The following is a 12575-nucleotide window of genomic DNA, read 5'->3' on the forward strand; positions in this document are numbered from 1 at the left end:
TTAAGGACTTAATTTAAGAGATCTGACAACCCAAATCACATAGTGTAGAACCTAAGACGGGTGCTAGAAGAATTCTTTCCAAAGCATTTTCATAATCATGATTCAATAATCAACTGTTTAGAAAATGAATTTCCCAGTAACCTCTAGGAAGACAGGAATTTTGCCTGTCTTCTCTTCACTTTCATCACTATCACCTAAACACAGAATAAAGGCTTCCATTTGATAGATTATTAATTAATTATTATTTGACAAATTTTGGGTTTGTATAGTGGAAGTCAATACCACAACCCCCCATCAGTCCTCTAGAGTTGTATTCATATTAACTATAGGATAATTGTACTCATATTAACTATAGAACAAACACCATGAAATTATCACTCCAGAATCCTTTCTTTGGTTTCTAGATGTTCCCAGTGTTCAAATGTTTCAGCTGACTATCCCCCAGAATTCCAGCTCTGTCTCACTATGGAGGCTTCAACCTGTAACGGATCAGTAGATACTTCACCTGTCTTCTACCTGATGGGGATCCCCTCCCTGCCTGAGTCTTTCTTCCTTCTTGTGTTTTTTATTTTCCTCCTCTTCTATCTTCTCATCCTTATGGGTAATGCCCTGATTCTGGTGGCAGTGGTGGCAGAACCCAGCCTCCACAAGCCCATGTACTTCTTTCTGATCAATCTCTCAGCCCTGGATATACTTTTTACCACAACGACTGTCCCCAAGATGCTGTCCCTATTCCTGCTGGGAGACCACTTCCTCAGCTTCCCAGCTTGCTTACTGCAGATGTACCTCTTTCAAAGCTTTACCTGCTCAGAAGCCTTCATCCTTGTGGTCATGGCCTATGACCGCTATGTGGCCATCTGCTGCCCACTGCACTACCCCATTCACATGACCCCACTGACCAACACCACACTGGCAGCCAGTGCCTGGCTCACTGCTCTCCTACTGCCCATCCCAGCAGTGGTACAGACCTCCCAGATGGCATACAACAACATTGCCTACATCTACCACTGCTTCTGTGATCACTTTGCTCTGGTCCAGGCTTCCTGCTCTGACACAACCTCGCAGACTCTCATGGGCTTCTGCATCGCCATGGTGGTGTCCTTCTTCCCTCTGCTCCTGGTGCTTCTCTCCTATGCCCACATCCTGGCTTCCGTGCTTCGCATCAATTCCCAAGAAGGACGTTCCAAAGCCTTTTCCACCTGCAGCTCGCACCTCCTGGTGGTGGGCACCTACTATTCATCCATTGCTGTAGCCTACATGGCCTACAGGGCTGACCTGCCCCTCGACTTCCACATCATGGGCAATGTCGCCTATTCTATTCTCACACCAATCCTCAACCCCCTCATTTACACCCTGAGAAACAAGGATGTCAAGGCAGCCATTACCAAAATCGCATATCTCAAAACCCAGACAATGACATAAGTGTTTGACTTTTAAATGTAGCCAATTTTGCTCCCAGGACACCAAGGAACAATACTGGGCAGTACAATGCTCAGAGTGGAAACTCAATAAATATTATTGAATGACTAAGATATTGAATTTAAAATAGGAAAATAAAATTTCAGTAGAGCACAAAGCTCCAACAGTGATCTCCATACTTGGTCTAGGACTTTCCACTGGTTCAATGCAATAATGTTAATCTTTATAGGAATCTTAAAGTGCACAAAAATTTCACTACTGAATAATTCAATGAGCCTCTATTAAAGTAAAAGAAATTGAATGGCAAAACTCTTTATAAGCAAAATTTTAAAAAGTCATATTACAGGAAAGAACTATTTATAATATACAAAGAGCTCTTAAAATCTTAGAAGAAAAAAATCTAACATTTAAATACTAAAATGGAGTTGGGTATGATAGCACATGCCTGTAATCCCAGCAGGGGTTGCAGGAGGTGTAGGTAGGAAGATTGTGGTTGCCAGCCCCAGGCGGTAAGATTTAGACTTCAAAGCCAGCCAGCCTGGGATATATAGAAAGATCCTGTCTCAAAAGCAAAACAAAACAAATAAAATAGACTATGGCAAAGTGCCACTTTTCACTTAGTCAGATTAGCAAAAAACTCATATTTTTACAGTATGAATGTGGAAAAACAGAAGTTGCATTATTCCCTGTAAGGGTGCATATTGGTACAACACTACTGCAATACCTACCAAAGTAAATATGCACTTACCTTATGAAATAGCAGTCTCCTTTTTAGGATCTAAGTCAAACACTCCTTGGCAATCATGCCTTAGATTACGCCCTCATCAATAGGGATTGGTTGAATGTCTAGTTTTCCAATTCATGAACATGGTATATCACTCCATTTATTCAGCTCTTCTTTGATTCTGTTCATCCGTGCTTTGTAGTTTTTAGTGTAGGGATCTACCACATATTTTGTCTAAGGACATTTTTCTATTGGTGTATTAAGATTAGAGTTTTTAATTGATTGATGCTTTGAACATTGAACAAGCTGCATTATTGAAATGAATCCCATTTGGTTGTATTATATTGTGCTCTTTATATATTGCTGGGTTTGATTTGTGAATATTTGTTTAGGATTATTACAATAATGTTTATGAGAGATATTTTCCTGTAGTATTCTTATAATTTCTTTGTCTGATTTGGTATTAGGTTAATGTTGACCTCATAAAATGAGTAGGGAAGTTCTCCCTTCTCTTCTATTTTCTGGATCATATCATGTCAAATTGATTTCATTTCCCCCTTAAATATTTAGTACAATTTGACTGTGAAACCAGCAGGGCCTGAACTTTTCTTTTAGGGGAATTTTTAACCACAAAATAAATTTCTTCAATAGATACAGGAATTTTTAGCTACCTACTTCTTCTTGAGTGAGTTTTGGTAGTTTCTGAGTTTCAAGAAATTTGTTCATTTCACTTAAATTATATAATTTATGGGTATAGAGTTGTTTGTAGCATTCTCTTATAATTTTAAAGCCTGAGATTCCCCCTCTTTCATTCCTGAATTATTATTTTGCGTCTCCTATGTATTTTTCTTGGTCAATCTGGTTATAGGTTTATCAATTTTATTGATTTATGCAGGAATAAGCACTTAGTTTCATTGATTCTTCTCACATATTTTGGGTTTAATTTGATCTTTCTCTAGTTTCTTTTTGTTTATTAGCATATATTAATTGTACAAATGTGTTTCATTGTGATATTTCCATACAGGCATACAATATGCTTTGATCAAATTCACCCCCTCTATTAGACTTTCTTTTCCCTTCCCTCCTTTTTACAATTTTAATAGGTTTTATTATTCTCTTTTCATACATGCATATAGAGTGCTTCAATCATATTCATTCCCTCTTAACCCTCTCCTTTCAACATCCCCCAAAACAGTTCCCCTTTTACATTCATTTCTTTTTTAAAAAAATCTATATTCTGCTTTGTTTTTGTTGTTGTTATTTATTTGTTTGTTTCTTGAAACAGGGTCTTGCTACGTACCTGGCTTTGAACTTGCGATCCTCCTGCTCCAGCCTCCTTAATGCTGGGAATATAGCATTCCCACTTCTGGCTTGGTTTTTTCTAGTTTCTTGATGTGGAAGATTAGACTGTTAATATGAGAATTCTCTAAAATAAACATTGGGCAGGGGGGTGTGGTGGCCCAAACAATGCATATACATGTGAGTAAATGTAAAAATGATAAAATAAACATTGAACTCTGGACATTTCCCACTGCTTTGGAAACTATAAAACTTTGACATGTTGCTTTTTCATTGTCATTTCATTCAACATGTATTTTTAATTTCCTTTAAGATTTCCTAATTAAGCTGGGCATTGATTGGTGGCTCATGCCTGTAATCCTAGCTACTCAGGAGGCAGAGATCAGGAGGATCACAGTTCAAAGCCACTCCCAGCAAACAGTTCAAGAGACCCTATCTCGAAAATACCAAACACAAGGGGCTGATGGAGTGGCTCAAGTGGTAGGGTTCCTGCTTAGCAAATGTGAGGCCCTGAGTTCAAGCCTCAGTACCACCAAAAAAATAAATAAATAAATCGATCCATGGATTATTTAGAAGTATTTTGTTTAGCGTCAAAATAATCAGGAACATTTCACAATTTCTTTCTTTTATTATTTTATATTTTAATTCCATCATGGTTCAAAAAATACTTTGTATTATTTTTATTCTTTAAAAAAAAATTAGGTAGAGTCTCACTATGTAGTTCAGGCTGGCCTTGGACTCTCCATCTTCCTCCCTCAACCTACCACGTAGTAGGATTACATGCATCACCACCATACCTGGCTCTCTTTTAAATTTTTTTTTTAATTTTGTTTAATGTTCCCAAATATGATCCATCTTGGCGAATGTTCTGAGTGTACTTTGAAGTGTATTCTGCTATTGCTCTGTGGAACAGTATATAAATGTCAGGTCTAGTCATTTGATAGTTCTATACCCTAACTGATTTTCTTTTTTCTGTTCTTTTTTCATCTTTATTTATTTATTTTTTTAATAAACCACATGGCAAAACAACACTTTATTTAATAAATGTATAGGAAATTACAATTTGAAAATTGCAAATACAGTACATATACATATAATTTGCTCTTAATTACATGGACAAACCCCAGCTTCAAAATCTAAAATCAATCATATGCAAAATACTTGGTTTCTGAAGGGGCATATGGAGGAGTATATACAATTTATTGAACTGTGATATGGCTTATTTAATAACATTTAGAGAGGCAGAAACTTTTCAAATATACAGTGTTTTCCAGGAGGAAAACTGACATACTGGCACATTTCAATTATATGCTCATGTATTTCAGAATATTCTTAATTATGCCATTTAAGTTGATTCTGTCACAGATTTAACTGGGAAAGTCTCCATAAATGTTTTCCAGTCTTAACAAAAATCAGAAAACATTTGCTGGTCCTCACAATGTGTTTGGAAGAGCAGCTTAAACCATCTGTAAGCAAGAACACAATGACTGGTTGACCTAAGTGCACACACACATAATTCAACACTGAGGAACTCCCACAATTTCTTCTCTCCAATTTGCATGCCCCCATAGCATCACAGCAACATACCCACTGGCAACCTCTAAATCAGATCGGAACCCCTGGCTGACAGGATTCACATGACCCAGCTGGAGTGAGGGTTTGCAAACAATATTCTGGCTACAGAGCTATTAGGTTTCACCAACCATCTGGAGATCAGATTTGCCTCCCCTCAATACAACGTATAGTGAGATGTCACCGTTTAGTTACAACTAAGCGTGGTTCAAAGACACACTGAACCAAATGAGCTAATCTTTTATTTGGGACACCTTCTGTAACTTTAAATTTACTAATGAAGGTCAGTAAATAGCAAAATCGCCTGAAACTTTAAAGATATGCAAATTCTGTAAGAACAGCTCACTGTGATGAACCAATTAAGATAAATACATAAAACAAAAATAAATGTAGGTAAACCATGCTTATTTCAGAACCAAATGATTATTTCCATGGCAATATTGTGAGTGGTTGTTTGAAAAATGCCACTCAGTGTTGCTGACCATGATCATCACAGGTGTCTGTGTCTCACATACTCTGAAATTCAGTGTGCAGAAATCTAGATCAAGAACAACTGCCTGTTAAAAAGGTTCTTTTCCACCTGGAAACACATTTGTAAGCGGTGCCTTGTCTCTGAAAAATGTTTTTCCTCACATTAAAATGAGAGATAAGATGATGCATCTGATCTTGATTATGTCCATTCTGGGAAGATTTTACTGAAAACAGAGACTGCTACCTGGGACACTGGGTTGAAGAGATAGAAGAACACTGAGATTCATAAGAACAGGAAACTTGGTTTTAGAGAATGGAAATAAAGCACCCAAAGTGGGAAAAAAATAATAAAATAAGAAATTTGGTGATTTGGCAAACAATACTGATGGGAGCTGTAGTTGAGAAAATCTTGCTCACATTGCATAAGGCATTGCAACTGGAAATGTATGTAGGAATTATAATAGCTTCTAGTTCTGCATTATCAAATCCCTCTGAAATATGCCTTCTTCAACTACATTTCCATTATATTTTTTTAAGGCAGCAAGATCATTAGTAAAACAAGAACTCTTCCTGAAACACATCAAAAGGCTTTATCTGGCCAGAGTTGTGAAACACAGGTAAATGTACACAAGTAACTCATTATTTGCAAATATTAATTAGTATACACAGCACTGAAGAACTGCAAAGTTTTTTTTAGCATATATTCATTGTACAGGGAGATTCATTATGACAATTCTGGATCGCCTTACATGGTACATTGGTTAGGTTGCCCTCACAATCTCCCCCTGTCAACCCTCCCCCTACCCTAACTGATTCTCTACCTACTTGTTTAATCAACTAGAGAGAAATCTCTAACCATAATTGTAGATTTATCTATGTCTCCCCCAATTCAACCAGTTTTTGTCTCATGTACTTCTAGGGGCTACTTTAGGAGTACATACATTTAAGATTATTAAGCCTGCTTGGATAATTTCTTTATGATATGTCATTGTCTTTTGTTCCTTATAATTTCCTTTTTCTGAAGTGAGCTTTTTCTGAAGTTAACATAATTATTCTACCTTTATTTTGGCTAGTGTTACCATGATAAAGCTTTTCATGCATTTACTTTTAACCTATCTATGTCTTTAAAGGTATTTCTTATAGATGGCTTACAATTAGGTCTTGCTTCTTTATCCAACTTAAAATTTTCTGTCTTCTAACTGGTGTGTTAATGGTCTAACCATTAATGCTTAATGTAATTATTGATATGATTAGATTTAATTTTGGCATACTGGGATTTGAACTCAGGACCTCGCACTTGCTAGGCAAATGCTCTACCACCTGAGCTACTCTACCACCCCTACATGACTGGATTGAAGTCTACCATCTTACTGTCTTCTTTTATTTCACCTGGTTTTTGTTTCTTTTCCTTCTTTTCTGCCTTCTCTTATATTAATTGTGCTTTTTAAAATGTGATTCCTTAAAAATAAGAGCTGAAATCAACGAAATAGAAACCAAAAAAACCATACAAAGAATTAATGAAACAAAAAGTTGGTTCTTTGAAAAAATAAACAAGATCGATAGACCCCTGGCAAACCTGACTAAAATGAGGAGAGAAAAAACCCAAATTAGTAGAATTAGGAATGCAAAAGGGGAGATAACAACAAACACCATGGAAGTCCAGGAAATCATCAGAGACTACTTTGAGAACCTATATTCAAATAAATTTGAAAATCTTAAAGAAATGGACAGATTTCTAGATACATATGATCATCCAAAACTGAACCAAGAGGAAATTAATCACCTGAATAGACCTATAACACAAAATGAAATTGAAGCAGCAATCAAGAGTCTCCCCAAAAAGAAAAGTCCAGGACCTGATGGATTCTCTGCTGAATTCTATCAGACCTTTAAAGAAGAACTGATACCAACCCTCCTTAAACTGTTCCATGAAATAGAAAGGGAAGGAAAACTGCCAAACACATTTTATGAAGCCAGTATTACACTTATCCCAAAACCAGGCAAAGACACCTCCAAAAAGGAGAACTATAGGCCAATCTCCTTAATGAACATTGATGCAAAAATCCTCAACAAAATAATGGCAAATCGAATTCAGCAACACATCAAAAAGATTATTCACCACGACCAAGTAGGCTTCATCCCAGGGATGCAGGGGTGGTTCAACATACGAAAATCAAGAAACGTAATAAACCACATTAACAGAAGCAAAGACAAAAACCACTTGATCATCTCAATAGATGCAGAAAAAGCCTTTGATAAGATCCAACATCATTTCATGATAAAAGCTCTAAGAAAACTAGGAAAAGAAGGAAAGTTCCTCGACATTATAAAAGCTATATATGACAAACCTACAGCCAGCATTATACTTAACGGAGAAAAATTAAAACCATTCCCTCTAAAATCAGGAACCAGACAAGGATGCTCACTATCTCCACTCCTATTCAACATAGTACTGGAATTCCTAGCCAGAGCAATTAGGCAAGAAGAAGGAATAAAAGGAATACAAATAGGTAAAGAAACTGTCAAAATATCCCTATTTGCAGACGACATGATCCTATACCTTAAAGACCCAAAAAACTCTACTCAGAAGCTTCTAGACATCATCAATAGCTATAACAAGGTAGCAGGATATAAAATCAACATAGAAAAATCATTAGCATTTCTATACACTAATAATGAGCAAACTGAAAAAGAATGTATGAAAACAATTCCATTTACAATAGCCTCAAAAAAAATCAAATACCTAGGTGTAAACCTAACAAAAGATGTGAAAGACCTCTACAAGGAAAACTATACACTTCTGAAGAAAGAGATTGAGGAAGACTATAGAAAGTGGAGAGATCTCCCACGCTCATGGATTGGTAGAATCAACATAGTAAAAATGTCGATACTCCCAAAAGTAATCTACATGTTTAATGCAATTCCCATCAAAATTCCAATGACATTCATTAAAGAGATTGAAAAATCTACTGTGAAATTTATATGGAAACACAAGAGGCCACGAACAGCCAAGGCAATACTCAGTCAAAAGAACAATGCAGGAGGTATCACAATACCTGACTTCAAACTATATTACAAAGCAGTAACAATAAAAACAGCATGGTACTGGCACAAAAACAGACATGAAGACCAGTGGAACAGAATAGAGGACCCAGATATGAAGCCACACAACTATAAGCAACTTATCTTTGACAAAGGAGCTAAAAATATACGATGGAGAAATAGCAGCCTCTTCAACAAAAACTGCTGGGAAAACTGGTTAGCAGTCTGCAAAAAACTGAAACTAGATCCATGTATATCACCCTATACCAAGATTAACTCAAAATGGAGCAAGGATCTTAATATCAGACCTCAAACTCTTAAGTTGATACAAGAAAGAGTAGGAAATACTCTGGAGTTAGTAGGTATAGGTAAGAACTTTCTCAATGAAACCCCAGCAGCACAGCAACTAAGAGATAGCATAGATAAGTGGGACCTCATAAAACTAAAAAGCTTCTGTTCATCAAAAGAAGTGGTCTCTAAACTGAAGAGAACACCCACGGAGTGGGAGAAAATATTTGCCAACAATACATCAGACAAAGGACTGATAACCAGAATATACAGGGAACTTAAAAAACTAAATTCTCCCAAAACTAATGAACCAATAAAGAAATGGGCAGGTGAACTAAACAGAACTTTCTCAAAAGAAGAAATTCAAATGGCCAAAAAACACATGAAAAAGTGCTCACCATCTCTAGCAATAAAGGAAATGCAAATTAAAACCACGCTAAGATTCCACCTCACCCCTGTTAGAATAGCCATCATCAGCAACACCACCACCAACAGGTGTTGGCGAGGATGCGGGGAAAAAGGAACCCTCTTACACTGTTGGTGGGGATGTAGACTAGTACAACCACTCTGGAAAAAAATTTGGAGGCTACTTAAAAAGCTGGACATCGATCTACCATTTGATCCAGCAATACCACTCTTGGGGATATACCCAAAAGACTGTTACTCCAGAGGCACCTGCACATCCATGTTTATTGCGGCACTATTCACAATAGCCAAGTTATGGAAACAGCCAAGATGCCCCACCACTGACGAATGGATTAAGAAAATGTGGTATCTATACACAATGGAATTTTATGCAGCCATGAAGAAGAATGAAATGTTATCATTCGCTGGTAAATGGATGGAATTGGAGAACATCATTCTGAGTGAGGTTAGCCTGGCTCAAAAGACCAAAAATCGTATGTTCTCCCTCATATGTGGACATTAGATCAAGGGCAAACACAACAAGGGGATTGGACTTTGAGCACATGATAAAAGTGAGAGCACACAAGGGAAGGGTGAGGATAGGTAAGACACCTAAAAAACTAGCTAGCATTTGTTGCCCTTAACGCAGAGAAACTAAAGCAGATACCTTAAAGCAACTGAGGCCAATAGGAAAAGGGGAACAGGTACTAGAGAAAAGGTTAGATCAAAAAGAATTAACCTAGAAGGTAATACCCACGCACAGGAAATCAATGTGAGTCAATGCCCTGTATAGCTATCCTTATCTCAACCAGCAAAAACTCTTGTTCCTTCCTATTATTGCTTATACTCTCTCTACAACAAAATTAGAAATAAGGGCAAAATAGTTTCTGCTGGGTATTGAGGGGGGGAGCGGGAGGGGGTGGAGTGGGTGGTAAGGGAGGGGGTGGGGGCAGTGGGGAGAAATGAACCAATCCTTGTATGCACATATGAATAATAAAAGAAAAAAATAAAATAAAATAAAATGTGATTCCTTGTGATCTCCTCTTTTGATTTACTAGTTTTAATGCTTTTCCCTCAATTTACAATATACTTTTTAATTAATTTAGAGTCTACCTTTACATGTAGTAAAAAGACCTCATAACAGTATATCCCCACCATCCTTTTTTCCATCGCTATCATATCTTTTACTTTTATGTATGCTATAAATACACAGTACATTGCTACTATTTTTGCTTTTGATAGTCATCTTTTGAAGCAATTAAACAAATAATTTAATTTTACTTTAATTTGTTATGCTTTCACTGCTCTTCATTTCTTTGTCAGTCTGATAAATCAACTATAAACAGCCAGAGAAATTCAAATGTGGACTGGAAATTTATGTCATCAACTTCACTGAAGCATAGCAGTGTAAAATATACCTACTGTGACTGTACCTTTAAAGACAGTTCTGACGAAGGTGTGCAACTGTGTCATCTCCACCCCAATAAAAATAAGAGAATGGTCCATCACCCCACCATCACATCTTTTTGACATTCATTCATTGCATTGCATATGTGAGTGGCTTGTTTTTTTCTATGGCTGAAAAAGTACTTGTTTTCTTTACCTTACATTTAAGTCTTCCATTCCAAACTTAATTTCTTTCTCTTTCTCTTTTTTCATTAATGCACCAATTAAAGTTTCCAGTGCAATGTTGTAAAAAGGGTGATAGCAGATATTCTTGCATTTCTTAATCTTAAAAGTCTTTTACTATTATGCTAGCTGAAGTTCTTTTGTAAATGTGAGCGTATCACTTATAATAGCATCCTAAATAGGAAATATCTTAGAGAGATTAATTTAGTAATATCTACATACTAAAACTGCAAAAAAAAAAAACTACGAGATGTAAGTTAAGAAAACTTGTACTACACAATTTACCATAAAACTACATAATCAAGAGAGTACAGCGTTAGCATAGACAATAGAAATACAGGCAAAAGAAGAAGTTTACAAACTGAGCCACACAAAGACTTTCAGCCAAGGAACCAAGAATATTCACTGAGGAAGGAAATTCTTTGTAACAAATGGTGCTGGAACAACCAGATCGTCACTTCATTCCCTTGACGGCCAAGGCTGCAGATGCTTATGAAAAATAAATAGTGTTGAAATACAGCAAAAGGAAGCTTTTCCCCTAAAATTCCTTTGCCCTTTGGCACCCTCTCTCCTTTGCTTCTGACATGGCCTTCTAAGGAAAACAATTATAAATTTACCCAGAGAGAGGTTGGGGAGCAGAGTAGGATGTGTGTTTCAGGTGGGCTGGAATTGCCAAGTGTTCTCAACTCTTATAACTCTTCTTGGGTATCCACATTCCAATTGTCAGGTTCTGAATCAAGGAATTAACACTGGCTGTAGAACCCAGCATTTGGGAAATGAACTCAGGCTGCAGTTAGACAATGTACTCGATCAGGTTCTAATTGGGCACTCTTCCTGCTACAGCATGGTATGGCAAGTCTAGTTTTGAATTTACTTCCAGTTGTCCAACCTAGTATTGGAGATTTTCAACCACACTATGTAAGAACTAATCAATCTTCACCTCTATGAGTAGATTCTTTATTCTCTTAAAAATGTTCTAAGGTGACAAACGTTCATCAAGGGTTTGCCCTTGCTTGTTAGGAATAAAATTCCAAAGACTACAGGCAATTGACAAATAGGTTATCTCATCTCCACATACTGGCATACAACTCTGGAGTCTCACCAACTCTACCTATGGCCACCCTATAGCACAGACTTCAAATACCACTAACTTATTTATTGTACCCCTGTTTTCCTCTAGATATAGTTGTTTTTTAAAATCAACTTTACTGAAGTACAATATACAAACAAGAAAATGCACCATAGAGGTGTGGAAAGTGATGAGTTTTCACAAATGTATACTCCCATGAAACCACCATTGAAAAAAAAAGAAATAGACTACTGCCCCCATCCCAACAGTTCACAGAGCTCATCCTCTTTTTTTTTTTTTTAATTAATATGAGGGATTAAACTCAGGGCTTCCTTCTTCCTAGGCAAGTTTTTGGTGGGACTGGGTTTTGAACTTAAAGCTTTGCACTTGCAAAGCAAGCACTCTACCACTTGAGGCACATCTCCAGTGCCTTGCTAGGCTCTACCACTTGAGCCACATACCCAGTCCTCATTCTCTTTTTTTAATGCAAAAATTTAGATATTTTATTTCTATTAGCATATATAAATTGGACAGAGGGGTTTCATTGATATTTCCATTTATGCATATAGTATCCTTTGATCAAATTCACCCTATGTATTGCTGTTTCATATCCCCTCTTTTAATACATTTTTAACGAGTTTCATTATTACATTTTCA

General features: G+C 36.7%; 1 protein-coding gene across 1 annotated transcript; it reads left to right on the top strand.

The window, feature by feature from the left end:
• Window positions 1-465: 465 nt before the first annotated feature.
• LOC109699545 (olfactory receptor 2AT4) lies at window positions 466-1422 on the top strand. The gene has a single exon (XM_020184309.2). The coding sequence runs from the start codon at window positions 466-468 to the stop codon at window positions 1420-1422; it is 957 nt and encodes a 318-aa protein (XP_020039898.2).
• The last annotated feature ends 11153 nt before the right edge of the window (window positions 1423-12575 follow it).

The sequence above is a fragment of the Castor canadensis genome, chromosome 1 (assembly GCF_047511655.1).
Source record: "Castor canadensis chromosome 1, mCasCan1.hap1v2, whole genome shotgun sequence".
Classification (NCBI taxonomy): Eukaryota; Metazoa; Chordata; class Mammalia; order Rodentia; family Castoridae; genus Castor; species Castor canadensis.